At 37.4% G+C, this 18,230-nt stretch overlaps 8 protein-coding genes and 1 long non-coding RNA gene across 11 annotated transcripts in view; 7 read left to right on the top strand and 2 right to left on the bottom strand.

Moving 5' to 3' along the window:
- Window positions 1–241, bottom strand: part of LOC104823427 (ras-related protein RABE1a-like) — a 2,746-nt gene extending 2,505 nt beyond the window's left edge. The window contains exon 1 of one of the 2 annotated variants that reach the window (XM_010554996.2): window positions 47–241. The gene's annotated coding sequence lies outside the window, so the exon portion shown is untranslated. The remainder of the gene's footprint in view (window positions 1–46) is intronic. The other variant, XM_010554995.1, reaches the window with a different exon arrangement.
- A 2,318-nt stretch (window positions 242–2,559) lies between these two features.
- On the top strand, window positions 2,560–5,907 carry LOC104823426 (soluble inorganic pyrophosphatase 4-like). Its single transcript, XM_010554994.2, has 9 exons — window positions 2,560–2,794; window positions 3,698–3,835; window positions 3,941–3,969; window positions 4,371–4,436; window positions 4,529–4,636; window positions 4,891–4,956; window positions 5,061–5,181; window positions 5,272–5,353; window positions 5,518–5,907. The coding sequence occupies exons 2-9, from the start codon at window positions 3,700–3,702 to the stop codon at window positions 5,558–5,560; spliced, it is 651 nt and encodes a 216-aa protein (XP_010553296.1). The 5' UTR covers window positions 2,560–2,794; window positions 3,698–3,699; the 3' UTR covers window positions 5,561–5,907.
- Window positions 5,908–7,738: 1,831 nt separating this feature from the next.
- Window positions 7,739–9,399, top strand: LOC104823424. The gene is made up of 2 exons (XM_010554991.2): window positions 7,739–8,404; window positions 9,195–9,399. Exons 1-2 carry the CDS (start codon window positions 7,824–7,826, stop codon window positions 9,199–9,201), a joined length of 588 nt encoding a protein of 195 aa, XP_010553293.1. The 5' UTR covers window positions 7,739–7,823; the 3' UTR covers window positions 9,202–9,399.
- A 695-nt stretch (window positions 9,400–10,094) lies between these two features.
- Window positions 10,095–10,872, top strand: LOC104823425 (probable histone H2B.3). The gene has a single exon (XM_010554992.2). It carries the CDS (start codon window positions 10,173–10,175, stop codon window positions 10,569–10,571), a length of 399 nt encoding a protein of 132 aa, XP_010553294.1. The 5' UTR covers window positions 10,095–10,172; the 3' UTR covers window positions 10,572–10,872.
- On the top strand, window positions 10,832–12,290 carry LOC104824529. Its single transcript, XM_010556631.1, has 3 exons — window positions 10,832–10,837; window positions 11,424–11,591; window positions 12,105–12,290. Exons 1-3 carry the CDS (start codon window positions 10,832–10,834, stop codon window positions 12,288–12,290), a joined length of 360 nt encoding a protein of 119 aa, XP_010554933.1.
- Window positions 12,291–14,303: 2,013 nt separating this feature from the next.
- On the top strand, window positions 14,304–16,318 carry LOC104823423 (actin-depolymerizing factor 1). 2 transcript variants are annotated; one of them, XM_010554990.2, is made up of 3 exons: window positions 14,304–14,436; window positions 15,572–15,837; window positions 15,961–16,318. In XM_010554990.2, exons 1-3 carry the CDS (start codon window positions 14,434–14,436, stop codon window positions 16,109–16,111), a joined length of 420 nt encoding a protein of 139 aa, XP_010553292.1. In that variant the 5' UTR covers window positions 14,304–14,433; the 3' UTR covers window positions 16,112–16,318. The 2 variants fall into 2 exon arrangements, with proteins under 2 accessions (XP_010553292.1, XP_019059297.1); XM_019203752.1 differs by lacking the exon at window positions 14,304–14,436 and having other exon boundaries at window positions 15,553–15,837; window positions 15,961–16,314.
- On the top strand, window positions 14,443–14,898 carry LOC109117088. The gene is made up of 2 exons (XR_002024573.1): window positions 14,443–14,681; window positions 14,769–14,898. It is a non-coding gene; the product is annotated as an uncharacterized LOC109117088 (long non-coding RNA).
- Window positions 16,319–16,448: 130 nt separating the features above from the next.
- Window positions 16,449–17,552, top strand: LOC104823422. Its single transcript, XM_010554989.1, has one exon. The coding sequence runs from the start codon at window positions 17,000–17,002 to the stop codon at window positions 17,378–17,380; it is 381 nt and encodes a 126-aa protein (XP_010553291.1). The 5' UTR covers window positions 16,449–16,999; the 3' UTR covers window positions 17,381–17,552.
- A 91-nt stretch (window positions 17,553–17,643) lies between these two features.
- Window positions 17,644–18,230, bottom strand: part of LOC104824528 (short-chain dehydrogenase TIC 32, chloroplastic) — a 2,896-nt gene continuing 2,309 nt past the window's right edge. Inside the window, exons 7-8 of the mRNA XM_010556630.2 lie at window positions 18,199–18,228; window positions 17,644–17,937 (exon numbers count right to left, since the gene is read on the bottom strand). Coding sequence (XP_010554932.1) covers window positions 17,767–17,937; window positions 18,199–18,228 — 201 coding nt within the window. The 3' untranslated portion in view covers window positions 17,644–17,766. The remainder of the gene's footprint in view (window positions 17,938–18,198; window positions 18,229–18,230) is intronic.

Raw genomic sequence — 18,230 nt, 5'->3', positions numbered from 1 at the left:
GAAAGAGTACAGATCCCAGTAGAGGATCAAGGTTGGGGAAAAGGACCCTAGAAATCGAGAGGGGGAAGCACCAGATCTGATCGGAGAGGATTGAAGCGGAGGAACGGAGCACGACAGCAACCGGTCGGCCGTTGAAAAGTGGTCGCTCGATGGACTTTTCGGAGATTGAGAGATTTTTTTGGAGAGAGAGAATGAATCTGAGCCGTTGGATTTTTGTTTGAGATGGAGATCTGCATTGGTCGGGCGCGTGATCTTCGGTAATGGTTTGATTGATTTGTGAGAGCGCCAAAACGATGTCGTCCTGTAATCTCTTGTAAACTTAAAAAGTGATGGATCGTTTTTAGGGCTCAATAATTTCTCACAAAAAGCCCATGGCCCGATAGTAATTTCGGCATCCAATTGAATTAAAGCGTAACCATGTATCCTTAATCCTAATTATGATATTTATATTTTTATTTAGACATATATACTTATTTATTCGTTTTTAGGTTCGGTTTTAGTTATCATGGAATTTTTTTTATTGAATAACTATTTTAGTTTTTCAATCGTCTAACATCCCAATTCAATATTTAATTTCTGAACTAATCATGTTATATACCGACGCGATCGAGTATCTGATCATATTGGCATTGTTTAAGGTAAAGAAAATCGAACGCGTGAGCGTAGCTTAAATAAGGTTTTACAAACAAAAAGAGACTAATGATAATTATCATTAAGCTTAAGCACGTGGTTAAAAATGTAATGTCAAAAATTAATTAAGACAGCATCAAAGGCAATAAGTACAGCTAACCATGCATGTAATACAAAAACATAAAAATCCAAAACATGGATAACGACATACTAACGTACATGGAAAACTAAATGCAGCGAGCACCGAAACTTGGGTATTATTATAATTGCTACAAAACAAAAAATCAATGAGAAACCTAAACCTTGAACCCAAAATTCACAAACCCATCATTTCCAGCAATCTTTTTAATTAATAATATTAAAAAGTGTTGAAATAAATATGTAACTGGATTCACATTATATCGACGTTTGACTATAATACGTAAGAATAATAATAATAATTTTATTTTGAAAACAAATTATAAAATGGTTTAAATAAAATGATTAGTTTTTTAACCCAACAGATCATGGACGAATGGTCAAACTTGTGGCAGAAGGTAACTCCATATTGAGGTTGAGTGTTCGATTCCTGTCTGATGGGGAGGGAGGTAATTTATGGGTTTATATGATCCATATACAAAGACTGCTATCGGACCAGAGGTTTACCTAGTCAGTGCGTCCGAAGGGTAGCAGTTAGGGTCCTCCGTTATCAAAAAAAAAAAATGATTAGTTTTAAATTTTTTGAATAGAAAAACAAGCTCTTAAAAATTTCTTTAATACTTTAGGTCGTAAGTAATCCAATAAGACGCGAGTTTTTTTTTTTTTTGAAAAAGTTTGGTCCAAAATGGATTCGAATTCGGTCGAGGATATTTTATGCCTTCTCATCTTATCATTAGAATTAGGCAAAGCAAATCTAGCTTGATACCGATAACAAAAAAATATTATACGAATTCGATCAAAATATTTATTATCCATACGAAATTAATACATGCAATATATGATTAGATGAATCCCACGATGATCCTACGCAGCATCGATTGCATGATGGTAGAGTTACTGTCTATTTACGCATCCACCGCACCGCTTATCTCCTGCGGACGGGTTCACTGGATTCCTTTCTTGTAGCCAATAAAATTCTGAAACGTAAGCTTTAATTGTTTCAATTACACGGGAAATATTCGCTTTTTCAATTCCAATGTTTCATATGAAAGTTAAGTTATATCTTTTCCAATATCCGTTAAATATTTAACATGAAAATCACTATAATTTAGTTAAAAAATGGATCAGGTTTCTGTTAATTATGTATATTATAATTATAAAAAAATAACTTGTAATAAACTTTGCAATGCCAAGCGATTGATATCAATTGAGTTATAATCGTGTGTGAACCATATATATATATATATATATATATCTAATTTTGAATCGAATTATCGATTTTTTCTTTAGATTTGTTCAACTTTGATTTTACGTTAGAAAGTTTTAAATACATAAATATAAAAGATTGAAATAAATAGTCACCCGAATTAATATTTATGCTGATCCTTAAATACGTGATGCGAAATCCACCGACAGCGGCTTTGCCACGTCAGATATTATAGTACACAAACTCCCCGTGCACCCGCTTACATCTAATCGAAACCCTGCTTCAGCACATTTCCATTCGGAGTAGCTAACGGAGACTTAACGTGAACTCCTGACCATCCGAATCACGTAAACGTGGAGGGCCAATCTGGATCCCATTGCCGTTAGGACTTCCTTCCATGTCTGGTCCCTACTGAGCACAAGAGGCCAATAAAATCATGACACGTGTTAAAATATTCGCTCCTCCCCAGGATATCCTTTTTTTTTTCTGGGCATATTATTTATTTCCATATTTGTCAACAAAAATTAAAATTTTCCATTTTATTATTTTATTTTGCAATTTTTCTTTTTCCTTTTTATTTTGGCCTGTAATGGCACCTTCAAATAGCAGGGGAGGAAGCAGAGAGCGGGAACGCGTACAGTTGCAGCTACGTTCTTCTTTTAACTTTCCTCTGCTTTAGCGCTTTCTGCTTCTCCTTCATTCCTTTCGTGATTTTTCCTCTCTCCCTGTTTTTTTTTTTCCTCTGGAGATCTGTGCGTTTGTTCTTCGTTTCTCGAAACTTTGTTCGGAGATCGACTCATTCGCTTGGACTATTTGCAGGTACGGATTTCGAAATGGCGCCGATTCGGGCTTGTCTTCTCTCTCCCATTTTCTAGGGTTTTTCTGTATTTTTTGGATATTATTACCAAATTTCATCAAGTTTTGCGTATGTATGAGATGGATGTATATATCGTTATGTTTCAATGTTCGTATGCTTCTCCGTGTATGGTTTTCGTTTATGGGTTTTCTGATTGTCGAGGTCATTTGATGTGTTGAATCCGTGGAAATTTGTTTTCAGAACCGTTGAATCATGTTTAATATGTTGAATCCGTGGAAATTTTTTTTCTGATTGTCGAGCCCTACTTTAGAATATTTTTCTCTCTTTTTTTCGCTATTCCTGGACATTTCTTCTTGTCGGTGGAGCTTTGTAATCTGTAGATCTGCGTTGGTTTCTGAAAGTTTCAAAGTTACGGTTGCTTCAAGCCCATCTCTGATTAATTTGACCATGATCGGCTTTTTTATTTTTTCTGGGTCTCTGTAATTGCTCTATAAACGTGGGTTTGGAACAGTTTTCTGGGTGTTTAAGGGATTATAAACTGCATCAAAGCATAAGCGTTTCTCAGACGTTTGCCATTGTATCCGTAACTTTCTTTAGTTTTAATTGCCAATGAGATCTCTAAGGTTCGTACCTTGTGCTTTTGGTTTCATATTGTCTCCCATATGAGAGCTTGTCCATCATTCAAGGCGTTTTTCAGGTGTTGGAGATATGACCAAATGATCTTCAAGAGTTTACCAATTCAAAAGATGAACAAATTTTAATGTGGTTTGGATGTTGATATAAGCTCAGATTCCCTATGGTTAATGGTTGATTGAATTCTTTGGATCGGACCCATTGCTTCTGCAAATACGAAGATCTTATGGGTTTTGGTGTTGATGAATCTCTCTTGTGTCTGTTTGTTGCAGCAATGGCCCCACCCCTCGAGGTTCCCACCAAAACTTTCATGGAGAAAAATGCTTCACATCCTCCTCTCAATGAGAGGATACTCTCTTCCATGACCCAGAGGTCAGTTGCTGCACACCCTTGGCATGATCTGGAGATAGGTAAGCCATATCTGATTGTTTTCTGTTTCATGTCATGTCCTTGAGAGAAGGGCAATGTTGCTAACGTTGTCTCTGTACGTTTCTCTATCTATCCACTGTTTACAGGACCTGGAGCCCCAAAGATCTTCAATTGTGTAAGTTATATATAATCTGATAATTGAGCCTCTAAAGCTATTTGGGTCAACAGCTTTTGTTGCAATAATGCGAGTTACGAGTTACCATTATATGCTTATTTGAAGATACACCACACAAGTTTAGCTGTGCCATGCCATCTTTGCTGGGTTTATTCTGTAGTAACACATTTGCCTTGGTCATGTAGAAAAGGTATATTATATATAGCTGCGAATTGGAATTTGATTACTGCTCCTAAACCATATCCCTAATCTTGGATATTGTAGCCATGCCTAATTGACATGTTTTCTTGCACCTTGAAATGCTTTGTCAAAAAAGACGGGAAACCCTGGCTTCGATTGCTGTTTTCTACTACAATTCTTTGAGAAATCATTAACAGAGCATATGGTTACTACTATTGCAGGTGATTGAGATAGGAAAAGGAAGCAAGGTTAAGTATGAACTTGACAAAACGACTGGTCTTATAAAGGTAACACATATCAGTATCATCATTCTTTTTTCATTTCTCACTATAAAGACGGTACTGTGAGTTTTTTTAAAATCTTACGTATATGTATGCAGGTTGATCGGATTCTTTACTCATCGGTTGTTTACCCCCACAACTATGGGTTCATCCCACGAACCCTTTGTGAGGACAGTGATCCTATGGATGTGCTCATCATTATGCAGGTATTTTCTTTTTATTTCATGTGATTTCCAGAACTCATACTGATGTAAAAGTCTGATGTCCACTGGATCCATATATACCACCAAACACCTGAATATTAGCCACAAGCAGTAGAAAATCGTGCCCTATATATCATGTTATCCATGTGATCATTTTTTGGTTACAGCTCTTTGCTACAACATATGAAATGCGGCAAAATGCGGTTTTCCTAACGTGCAAATCGAATAAATCTGTCTGAAAAATGTTACTCCTGTAGGAACCTGTAATACCAGGATGCTACCTTCGAGCCAAAGCCATTGGTCTCATGCCCATGATTGATCAGGTAAACACATTCTCAAATCATTTCCAAGTTTGTTTGTTCTTGAATCAGTAAAAATAGAATGAAACGATATAGTGTCTTGTGAGCCTAACTTTTACGGGATATAGGGCGAGAAAGATGACAAGATCATTGCAGTATGTGCTGATGATCCCGAGTATCGCCATTACAATGACATCAAGGAGCTTCCTCCTCATCGTTTGGCTGAGATCCGACGTTTCTTTGAAGACTGTAAGTTGCTTTTGGCTAATTATTTTGATAAAAACACGATTTGTATGATTGAGAAGATGGAAACATCATTGCCTTTTTTTGTTACGACAGACAAGAAGAACGAGAACAAGGAAGTAGCGGTTAATGACTTCTTGCCTGCAACTGCAGCCTATGATGCAATTCAACATTCCATGTAAGCCCTTGTGGATATTATGATTTCTCTGCACTGTGACAAAAACTCTTTTGAACACAAGAACACACACTATCACACCACTGAAATATCGTTACCAAAACTACTTGAACATGTAATAAGTATTTTTAAGGGTTTCTTCTGTTGTGTTGTGTTGTGTTGTGTAGGGATCTCTATGCGGATTACATCCTGGAGACATTGAGGCGGTGATTGCCCAACAAAAGAAGTGGCCTTTAAGACAATACACCATCAAGCACAATTATAGCAAACAGAACAAAGCGACTACCTTTTTGCTTCATCACATTCCTGTTCTTACAGATGTGATGTATATACGGCATATATATATATATAGGTCGATATTTTGTTAAAGTACGTTGATGATGGCGAAAAATCCATGCGAAGAGATTCGCTGGTTATCCGAAATATATGAAGTGTCACTTTGTTTTTTTTTGTTTTATGATATTTTAAAGGATCCGCTTCGGATTTTGGTTGAAATTTCAGCTACATTACTTCATGTCTCTCTAAGTGACTGACTAGTGGATTAAAGTTTTGGTTTTTGGTTTGGTTATTTTTAAGTTTATAAATATCATATTTATTTAATTTTTATTATTTTAGATTAGATTTAGTTTGCTTCAGATTTCTCATTTTATAAAAGAAAAATCAATATCATTTGGTTTTTAGGTTATCTTATTAGGTTATAATGGTATTAACTTTTATTCTGAGTTTTTGGTTTTGGCTTTTTAGTTTTTCAGTTTTTGCATTTTGGATTCTGATTTTTGGTTTTTGTAAATAAAATTAATAGAGTTTTTTTAGTTTTTTATTGATTTTTCCATCAAAATGGTTTTCTAAATTTTAAAAAAACTAAATTTATAAAAATTTGATTGGTTATTTTTTTTGTTATTAGAATCTAAAAATTCTAAGAAAACCTACCATTCATAGCCTTAGTTTAGACTATCTAAAATTTAATCGGAAATTAGGAATCACAAAATCACATTCATAGTCATTGAACTTGAACTGATTGTTAGGGATTTCAAAAATAGTATTTGTTATGTATTTTATATGGTTTCGATAGGATATTACAATGGCACAAATTACACTAGATTGTCGGTGGCATGTTGATGATAGTGGTCCAATCAGAACCGAAGAACAATACAAGCTTTCTACGAAAATATTCTCTAATTTTTTTCAACATGACAGTTTAATATTTAAATACACTTTAGTAAATCATAGATATATGGAAACAAAACGGAGATACCCAACAATTTGTGGACGAGTGGTAACAGATGAGTGCAAAGTATTTACAGATTGGCGGTTCAATTCCTGGTTAGGGAAGGGTTTTCACATGGGCTGCTCAAATCTTCTAGGAGATATAGTTGGGTCAAAGAACCAGTGAACTTTCGGATTAACAAAAACGTAATGGAGATATAACTCCTACAAGAAAGGAAGACTAATTTTCCTATATTTTATTCTAACGTAAATAACTTCTAAACGTCCAGTCCGTATCATACTCAGAAGAATCCTGTCCACAAGGTTTAGATGTGAAAAATTGATACGTATCTGTTTCTCTCAATCGAATGGAGAAGTGATATGCGCCGGTGAAAGAGAATCAGCGAGATGAGTGGGAGATGTTTCTAGTAGACATTACTCTGTCATGGACATATGCACTTGAGCAAATTCATCCTGCAATGTCGAAAGTTCTGTTTCCAAAAATTCGATGCGTTTTTTGTTGATCGCCATTACCACGTGTTTTGGTCTGGATCGTGAATGACATAAAATAAAGGGTCGATAATTCATATTCCAGATTGTCAATGCGCTCTTGGTTGTCATCATGATACCACCGAGTGTCTGAATCAACGATAACAAAAAAGAGAAAAAAGAAAGAAGATATGCTCTAATACCAATGATAGTGTTCCGAATCAGAATCAGAAGCGAAGTATAACATAAATTTTCTACAAAAATATTTTTTATTTTTTAACATGATAGTTTAATTTTTAAATAGACAAAGATGATGAAAGCAAATCACCCTATATATATGAAAATAAAATGTAATAGAAATATAACTCATGTAAAAAAGGAAGACTAATTCTTCCATGTTTTATTCAATGCAAATAACCGCTAAGCGGTCAGTTCACATCAGTTTATAAGATATGATTTATGATTCGGCTATTATAACACATTCGATTAATACGATCCTATATTTAAGATAAGTATTAGTCTCTTAATTTTAACACGTGAATACTGTTGGATAATTTACCAAATGAAATTATCTCACTCGATGAAACTTGAGACTTGAGAGCATTCAATGAGCCGAGAATATTCCCCATTTTACCCTTCAATATGGAAGAAATTTGCTTCGCGGCCCATTTACACGTACAAGATTCTCGTCCTTCACAAAAACCCTTTTGCCTTTATCCCTAAAACCCATTCCAGAGGTAGACGACGACGACGACGACGAAGAACAAGAGCTATAACCATGAGCTCCTTCAATGAAAACGATAACATCGACAATCTCCTCATCCAAACCCTACTCGGTCGCCTCCAAATCCGCCCTCCCCATTACCCTTTCCTTTCCCAAGCCCTAGACGACCTCCTCTTCAAATCCGACGACCTCTCTGACGACAGCGACGGCGAAGATTCCGGCGATACCCAGCGCAAGCTCGCCCGGGAAGAATCCAGGCTCGAGAAGGAGCTCGTCCGAATCATCGTATCGGGTAGGAGCGATTCGCTGAAACCCAATTCAGGTCAGGCCGTGACCGTCAACGATCACCACATCTGTGTCGGGTACCACGAAGAAGAGGGCTCGGATTATCGTGTCTGGGAGTGGCACGGACATATCATGCTGTTCGACGAGGACGATGGGTACACGCCTGAGTATATATACGGGAACTACTTCGAGAGATTGGCGAATCTTCATGGGGAGAAGCAGAAGAAGGAGGTGAAAGAGAAGGAGGAAGAGGAAAAGATGGAGAATTTGGGGCTAAAAGAGCTGATTGATGGTGGAGATTCTGCTAGTGGTCGGATTCTTCACCGGAACATCAACGTCGGTTCCCCGAGGTAGTTGAACTGTTCCATTTTGATTGTCTCCAGAGTTTTCCTTTATGTCCTGTTATCAATAGGTTAGTCCTTGATGCTTTTAGAACCTCTGTCTGCAGTTTGATGATTCAGTTTCAAACATGTTATACCCACAATTGGTTTTGAATTCCATCAGTCCTATATTTTGATCTGTTATCAGTTCATTGATTTGGTGATCTTGTTCGTATTGATCTAATCTTGGGAAATTGAAGCATTTGGTCAAATTACATTGTAATAGATCAAATCAATGATACGTTATCTCTCAAATGGCATATGGGGTTGGTTCTTGGTTTGGTTGTCTTTGATATTATGCATTTTTTCCCTTTACATGATGATGATGATGCCTTTGAATCTTCTCTCCTCTCATGGTATGTGAAATGTGAATGGTTACTTTCATGTATGTTCAGTTATCGTTATAGCCCGCAACTAGGTTTACCGTCGTGATTTCGTGACACTGCCTTACAACATGATCAATTTGTAGAACCATCATACAAGTAGTATTCTTACTAGAATCAATGTATGATTAGTTGTTACAATGTTCCTGCTTTGATCCGGTGGTATTTTTCAATAGAAATGTTGTCTGATGACGTGTTGAGATCTCTAAGAAGATGGGTGTTGTGTTCTCTTGTGTGATCCATTCATATTATTTCTAGCCTGAGATTGTATTGATGATTACACTCTTGCATCTTTCACTTACAGTTCCAGTCACAGTTAATTGCTTCCACTTTCTCTCTACTACAATAACATAAATAATGTGTTGGGAACCAAGCAGGGTCTAAGGTTCAAAAGGGAAAACACAGTGGGTCGAAATGATCGGGGAAGATCTCAGACACGGAAACAGAGCGCGTTCCCCGCCTGCCCGCTTTGATTTCAGCCCGAGGGAAGAACTGAACAATCTCTCTTTTCTTCTTTGGTCGATCTGTTTTTTCCCCGCTATCGAGAGGTTCATAGAAAGTTCTCCTCTGATAGTTTCCCCTCACTACTTTCTAGCCTGAGATTGTATTGATGATTACACTCTTGCATCTTTCACTTACAGTTCCAGTCACAGTTAATTGCTTCCACTTTCTCTCTACTACAATAACATAAATAATGTGTTGGGAACCAAGCAGGGTCTAAGGTTCAAAAGGGAAAACACAGTGGGTCGAAATGATCGGGGAAGATCTCAGACACGGAAACAGAGCGCGTTCCCCGCCTGCCCGCTTTGATTTCAGCCCGAGGGAAGAACTGAACAATCTCTCTTTTCTTCTTTGGTCGATCTGTTTTTTCCCCGCTATCGAGAGGTTCATAGAAAGTTCTCCTCTGATAGTTTCCCCTCACTACATTAATGATGGAACAGAAGAACAAGATTTTAGGGTTTTTTTTTTTTTTTTTTTTTTTTTGTACTCGTCCAATTCAAAACCCATTTGGATCTCCATATTTTTGCTCTTACAATTGTGTAGGTGCCGTGATTTCATTTCGCTAAAGGTTGTCGGGAGGAAGATTTGGGCCTGTTTTAACAGCCCATCAGAGTATATGGGCCTGCCTAATACCAGCCCATTAGAGCGTATGGCTAAATCTTAACCGTCCACGTTAAACATCAGTGATGCTCGTTACGCCACGTCATTAATCCCCGCGAAACTGATCTAACCAATCTGGGACCACCACAAACCTCTATATAACCAAATCCCTTCTCCGTAAATTTCTTCATCAGGCCTCTTCGATCAATCTCTCTCTTTCTGTGATTTTTGTTCTCTCTCTAGCGCGATCGTCAATGGCGCCGAAGGCGGAGAAGAAGCCAGCGGAGAAGAAGCCGGCGGAGAAGCAGCCGAAGGCGGAGAAGAAGATAGCGAAGGAGGGAGGGAGCGAGAAGAAGAAGAAGAAGGCGAAGAAGAGCACGGAGACGTACAAGATCTACATCTTCAAGGTGTTGAAGCAGGTTCATCCTGACATCGGGATCTCGAGCAAGGCCATGGGGATCATGAACAGCTTCATCAACGATATCTTCGAGAAGCTCGCTCAGGAATCGTCGCGTCTCGCAAGGTACAACAAGAAGCCCACCATCACGTCCAGGGAGATCCAGACCGCCGTGAGATTGGTCTTGCCTGGAGAACTGGCCAAACACGCCGTATCTGAAGGAACGAAGGCGGTGACCAAATTCACGAGCTCTTAGGGTATTTTTTAAATCGTTGTTTGAATGTCCTTGTTAAACGGTTTCTTATGAGATCCGTTCTTTTGGGGCATTGGTTTGTGGGCATGTCAAATGAATGAGTCGTAAGAAACTGATGGTGGTTTGGCATTTGTACTTGTTCATCATCTTGATCACTTTGATCTGATAGATGAAGAACCGGTCAGTTTGATCGAGCAATTTTTGATTTGTCTCTTTTCGAATGGATATTGTCATCTCGGCAATGGTGATTTATCTCTGACGGAATGGATGTAATATGAAATTCAAAGGAATTGCTTTCAGAGTCTCTCTCTCTCTCTATCTGCCAAGGGCAGCCTCCAACTTTTGCGCCTGTCGGATCGGAATTCGAGGACTAGGGTTATTCGTCTCTTCTGGGTACATGGTTTCGAAGAGCATTGATATCATGCCTTGGGTGCCCTTTGAGCTACTACTCCTTTATTTGGTTCCTTCGTTGACATCATATCGTCTGAAACCTCTTCAGAAGAGTGATTGAAGTGGTAATCTTAGTTAACGATTTACGTTCTTCTCTATTCATTTGTCTGTCTTCGTCGATTGGTTCTGTTGACTCTTGTTCGGATACGTTCTTTCACTGCGTAAGTTTGAATAAGTAGATGATTTCCTATGTTGTCCTTGTGCGTGTTCTTGGTCATGTCAATAGAGTTTCGTATTTGTTGTACGATTCATGGCAAATTGTTTACACTTCTGCCCTGAAGATCAGTGGTTTCAATTGGATATGAACTCTCTCTGTTGTAGCAATCCCGGTTTATAGAGTTGAAAACCTGTCATCAAGCCTGGCAAAATGCTTCGATACCTCTACCGTCCATCCTTCCTTTACAGGATCTGAAGTCTGATGGGGATGATACTGATTATATACACCAAAGTGTGAATGAGGAGTATCAATACAAGGAGACGGGCAAATCCGTTTCTGGTTGTTTATCTCTCAAGTCTTCGGATGAAAAAGAAGAGGGCTTTGCGGCTACATTGCAGCAAGTATTCTTTGAGACTGTAAGTCACCCTGTGTTCTTCATTATGTTGATTGACGTTTAATTATCCTCGGATTTCACAATTGTTCTTGAGTTTGAGATGATTATAATCTGTAAAGGCTTGAGCCGTTTCCTTGAGTATCCCGTTATAAGCATGTTCTTGGTATAAGTTGTTATCCCATGTTCCTATTGCAGTGTAGCTTGAAACATCATATTACTCTGTGTCTAGTTGTATCCTGAACATACGAATCCAACTGCACAAACTGTTCTTGGGTGAAGCATGGACAAGATTTTCCTCTAGATTTTACAAGAATTGACTTGTATTGAAACGTGTTTGTTTCTGGAGTTCTGTAGACTCTGCAAAGGCATGTTTTCAATGGGAATAATCTTGGGGACATTTGAGTTGATATATGATCAATCCGGTTTATCCATTACATCCAGTAAAATATCAATGAAGTTCCATGTCTCTCAAAACATGTCTTCCAACTTCAGACCAGATCAATTTTGATTCTTCTTACATATTTTCTTGCGACAGACACCATTGATTCTCATCCCAGCTGTAACAGGCAGTCGGGAGAAGCCCGGTTTGTCCGAGAGGAAGCTGAATGTGTCGTGGGCGGAAAATGTGTACGACACTCCGCCTTCCATAGTGTCTCACACAAAGGGCAAGAAGCAGAAGAAACACGAAGAGCAAAGAAATCGACAAGAAGAAAGAAGTTAAGACAGGAAGCATCAGAGATAAGAAGCAGCCTTAAGTTTCAGGCGGGTAAAATGCATACAGTGGCGGCATTTTCTTGAAGGCTACATGACCTCAGCCAAGGATAGGTTCATGTCTCTCCTTCATGTCTGTGTGTGTAAGCAAACATCCTACGTTGTTTGTTGTTGCTGGAGAGCATGGTTTCTTCTTCCTGTTTTCGCAGTTGTGTGGACTGTCTGCCTCTTGCTCTTGCTGGGTTTGGCCAGTTTGATTGATTCATACCGAATAGTATATAATCGAATCCGATTTTTTTAATGATTATAATTTTTTAAAAATCGGAAAAAATGAATTTTAATTTGACAGTTTTTGAATAAAAAATAATTGAAAAATTGATTTGTTTTATAGTATCTTTTATTATCAAATATAATAAAAAAAATTAATCTAACAGATCAAAATAAAATTGAATATAATATAAAAATAAATGTTTATAATTTTTTTTTAAAATGAAAATAATCGAATATATTCCTCGAAAAATAGTCATTATCACTGATACAAATTGAATCAAGAATTGGCTTTATATAAAAATAATATGATTTCTTAAAATAAAATTGAATCAAATCCAATAAATATATAATTTAAAAAAATAATAGAAAATATAAAATGAATCGAATTTAGTCTAAAAAATGAATATGTACAGTTTTTTAAGGAATTGATTATAAAATTAAGTGAACTGTAAATACCAACAGATACCTGAAAAGGTCATTAGGCATTCAACGTGTAAGTTTTTTACGAGCCTTAGAGTAAGAATTTTAAGAGCCGAGATATTGCCAAATGATTGGAGATAAATATCTAATTAAATCATGGAACTGATTAAAAATAATAATTAATCTAATGAAATGTAAAAGCAGCGTTGGATTGAAGCAAAGGAAGAAGACGACGAAGAACCAAAAGACACCCCATATGATATTTCTCGGCTAGTTTTAGCGGAATCTGTAAATTTAAGCCGATAACTTTATTTTACATAAAATAAAATATATATCTATATATATATATAATTCGCTATCATATTTCATAGTATGTAACACGTATGTATTCAATCGAAGGAAATATTCAAAATAAATTCGTTTACTAAAATTAGTTTTAAATATATCTTTTTCTCTAAATAATTATATGATCACGATGATAATATAGTGATATAGTGGTCATATTCGTTATAACGTTAAAATTATGATGCACCAAATGATTAATATGAGATATAAAGTGTGATCATAGTTATTTAGTATGATAACTATAAATTTAAAATTATGATCAATATGACCACCATATAATTATATTATCATTTCGATCACATGATCACTGTGGAGAATGATATATATGTAAAAATAGTTTTTATAACATGAGAGTATTTTAGATAATATCCCACAAGTTATCTATTCTTTATATCAAAAATACAAATTTACAAAATGACAAATAATCATAAAATTATCAATTATTTAAAAGTATTTGTTTCCTATAAATACTTATATTAGATAATATGAATATTTTATTTATTAGAGTTAATTAATTTTTTAAAATATTAAATTCATTTCTATGAATGTATAAATAAGTTTATTTAGTAAAACTTTAATCCTAAATTAGATAAAAGAAATATATATTTTATTATATATATAACCAATAGAATAATTTATACGTTAACGTTATTTTATATATTGTATATTATTTTTTATAACATATTTTAGAATAGTTAGTTATATTTTATTTTTATTTAAGTTATTTTGATATCTTATTTAAGTTGGATTAATTTCCCAACTAAATATGAATAGTTTGAGGTAAATATATTTGCTATTGGCCCAAAAGAAAAAATGGACAACACGACGTCGTTTATCCACGGAAATCCGAAGCCGCCGCTGAATACACCAATCAGCGGTTTGTCTCGCGATACTAATCACGATATATAAAATAGCGATATATCAACGAGATGTACGATTTATAGCAATCCGTCTCGTGAGGCGCCACTGAATAAAAGCAGGTGGAACCTCTCTCTCTGGTCTCTGCAGCTAGTTGAAAAGTCCCTCCTTATCCCAACACCTTCTCTCCTCCCCCTTCTGCCACAGTCGAATCTCCGATCAACGTGTATTTTGCCGGAAGAGCATCGACACCGGAAAAAATGGTGAGGCCTTGAGCTTCTTTTCGCAGTTCCATCGGTGATCTTTGATCTGCTGAATTTCGTTTATTTGCATGGAATCCGCTTGTGCACCGATTAATTTTGCCGGCCATGATGAATACTATGGAATCCGATGACTGTTCTGTGATTCAGTGCTTCTCGATGAGTTTAATTCGCTAGGAATTGGTTCTGTCTTGTGTTTGATCCGCTTGCGGAAGCTGATTTTCCAGTGGTTTTGGGAATAGGGAAAGGTTTACCGTCGTGATTTCGTGACACTGCCTTACAACATGATCAATTTGTAGAACCATCATACAAGTAGTATTCTTACTAGAAGAAAGATAAACTCGTTTGTGAACTGTAAATCGACCGCGATAAGGATCAAGCAGAGGAAATTCAATTGCGTATTTGCAAATTTTCATTCTTTTAGTGTTCATTTTGTTAATTGATGTCCGATTTGTCTTCGTGCTATTGGTGGAAGCTGAATGTTGCCTGGATTTTGGATGCCATGGTGGATCATCTCTCTTTTGTACAGATCTGAATCCGTTGAGGTTGTTTTGTTTTTTTCTTGATGCATTTTCTCCAAGCTCTGCATTCTTTTTTGTGGTTTGGCAATGGATAATTCGAGTTTGGTGATAAATCTATGAAAAGTACAATGTCTTAAGGATTTGGGCTAATCCAATGAGATGATGAGAAACAGTCTTTTCATTAGTCTAGCATGGAGTCCTGAGGTAGAAAACTTGTTTTCCTCTTTCTTTGTCAGCTATTTAAAGGACTCCTCCTGCTAATAATGTGGCTGTTGGTCAAAATATGTTCTGCACTTGGTCTTATACTCGTACACTTCAGATCTAAATTATATGCTTCATTGATTGTTTCATCTGGTTCACGTTAGCAAACTTGGGATCTGCCAAAGGGCAATGTATATAGCCAAGAACACTGAAATGCACTGACACTAGTCTGTGGTCAGCCTTTTAGAGTATCAAGCGGAGAATGTATGGACAATTTTCGTAGATTGCGAATTATGTTTCAAAAAGAAAAACTGTGTGAACATTGAGGAAACTCGACACGGGAAGAGTTCAAGAACGTGAAAGAGAAACTGTTGGTGATATAGTATCTGTCTTTTATTATGTCCATTGGTTTCCAGGCCAACGCTGCATCTGGTATGGCTGTTCATGATGACTGTAAGCTGAAGTTTCTGGAGTTGAAATCAAAGCGAACATACCGGTTCATTGTCTACAAGATCGAAGAGAAGCAGAAGCAAGTCATTGTGGAGAAGCTTGGTGAGCCATCCCAAAGCTATGAGGATTTTGCTGCAAGCCTTCCTGCGGATGAATGCAGATACGCTGTCTATGATTTCGATTTCGTCACCTCAGAGAACTGCCAAAAGAGCAGGATCTTTTTCATCGCATGGTACCCCTCCATCTTCTTCTCTTGAATTCTTCTATAAACCAAAATAGGTGAGAGAGCGTCTTGGCAAGTAACAGAAACTGCGAAGCCAATTTACCTGAGTCTTGGTGTGTTTGTTGGTGGAAGGTCACCGGACACGTCGAGGGTGAGGAGCAAGATGATATACGCGAGCTCAAAAGACAGGTTCAAGAGAGAGCTTGACGGTATTCAGGTGGAGTTGCAAGCGACTGATCCTACCGAGATGGGCCTCGACGTCATCAAAAGCCGTGCTAATTGAGAAGAATCCCTCCTCGAGGCCTGTAGAATTGTCACTTGATGATTCCTGTCTATTGCTACCACCACCCATCCTCTTTACATTAATGTCTTTACATTAATGTCTTTGAACATCATATTGTGCTCTCTTTACATGCATCATCATCATCATTATGTTCTTGTGATTCCTATCTGAATGCTTGCTTCATAAAACTAGATGTGGTATTATGTTCTTGAACACCTTAGGGTTTTTTTCTTTTCTTTTCTTTTTTTTTCCTCTGAGGTTTGTGGTGTATGGATGAAGTACGGTAATACACTGTGCAAGGAGAATCAGACCTTATAGCTCGCTGGCTCCCCTCGTCTTTTACCGACAGAACCAAAACCACATTCTGGTGAAATATGTCGGTTTTGCTGGGAGATTTGTCGCAGTTCTATACTTCGACACATCGAAAGGGTCTTGCTTTGAAATCATCATTCCATTATCGGCAGCTGAACACTCCGGTCGATTAGATTCCACCGGAAAGATCTCACGTACTTGTCAGGATCATAATGTTACATATCAAATACCCTTCTTTGTGCAGTTTTCTTGCGTTTTACGTAAGAATCTTCGGTTCTTGAATCCATTGCTCATTGTTCAGCATCAGGAATCAGGATAGATAGCAAGCAACGGTCAACGGAGAGGAGGGGGGGAGGGGGCCGTCAGCAGTTTACATCCAAAACGACAATGGGTTCGGTCGTTTTCGTCATCTACGCAGTGGTAGCAGTAGCAGGTGAGATTAGGTGATCTTCTCCCTTCTACCTCCACACTCGCTAGTTTCTCTCTCCTTCGCGCCTTTCGTATTTAAGCTCTCGAAGCTCCGTCCATGGCGGAATATCCCCGAGATTTCGTGGGTCAAACGCGAATAGAGGAACGATGATTCGCAATCTCTTCTCGTCTCTGACACACCGATTCGCTTTGCGGATTCCCCTCGTTATTTACGGCGCCACGTGGACGGCGTTACTTACGCTCACCGTTGCTGTCATCTCCTTCGCGCCGGAGCTCGCGTTTGTGTCGGCGATTTCTCCGTCGCTGCCAGCAGATGATGCTTCTTCGCGGTGGCGGCGGTGCGGATCCGACGGAGCCCTTATGCTTCCACTGGATTTTCCGTCGGAGATGTTCTGTTTTCCGGCGAGTATGTTCGGGAGGTCGAAGGTTGACCTGGTCGTTCCTCCGGTGTTCTCGGCGATCGTCGTTGCGGTTTCCGCCGTCGTTGTACGAACAATGGGCCTTTGGGAGTCCGATGAGGCCCACTGATTTCGGCCCACTTTGATGGTCATGGCCCATAACCCATTTAAATTTAATGTTTTTTTATTTATTTCTTACGTCTTGATTAAATATTTTACTCTTTTTTGTTTTCAATTTAATCTGAATTTAGCCACGAGTGTTAAAAATTGTGAAAAAGGTAATACATTACGTGTATCTTTAACTTTTTTTTTTACCAGCCACCAATTTTGTTAAAGCGTTTTCGAAGGAATTATGTAATTTTGTAAAATTATTCATTATTTTATTCATTATATATAAAATAACACGTTATATTTGAATCGAATTCGATAAAAATATTTTTTTCAAAACGAAAATAATAAAAACTAGAAAAACTATTATATTGTTTCTAGATTGTAAGGGGGCGTTTGGTTTATGATTTAGGGAGGGAGAGAATTGACGAGTTTGGTAGAGAAGTCCCAGAGTTTGTCGGCGAGGATTTCGTCGGCGGCGAATTTGCTCGGAGTGATGACATTGCAGTCTGAGAAATATTTTCCGGTGACCCCTTTTAGGCTCGGGTGAAGTGCCACGTAGCACGTGGTTGCCGCCCCCTACATCATAAAAAAAATATCTATATTCATTCATTTAAAATAATATACGTTACAGAGGTAGTTCTTTGATTATATTATATACAAATATATATATATAATTCTTTTTTTATATCCATATATTTACCGAAATAATAATACGACAAAAAAAAAGTAGATGAAATATAGCCACCTAACCTAACTTTCAAATCTACGGAATTAAATGTTCATGGTAATACACATACGATTACGTAAGTAGCATGGATACAGATTCTAAATTCTTACCTGAGGTATGTTTTTCCACAAGAAGAAGGTCA

The sequence above is a fragment of the Tarenaya hassleriana genome, unplaced genomic scaffold, assembly GCF_000463585.1.
Source record: "Tarenaya hassleriana unplaced genomic scaffold, ASM46358v1 Cleome4, whole genome shotgun sequence".
NCBI lineage: Eukaryota > Viridiplantae > Streptophyta > Magnoliopsida > Brassicales > Cleomaceae > Tarenaya > Tarenaya hassleriana.
Note: the sequence above shows the minus strand (reverse complement) of the source record. Positions and strands in the feature narration are given on the sequence as shown.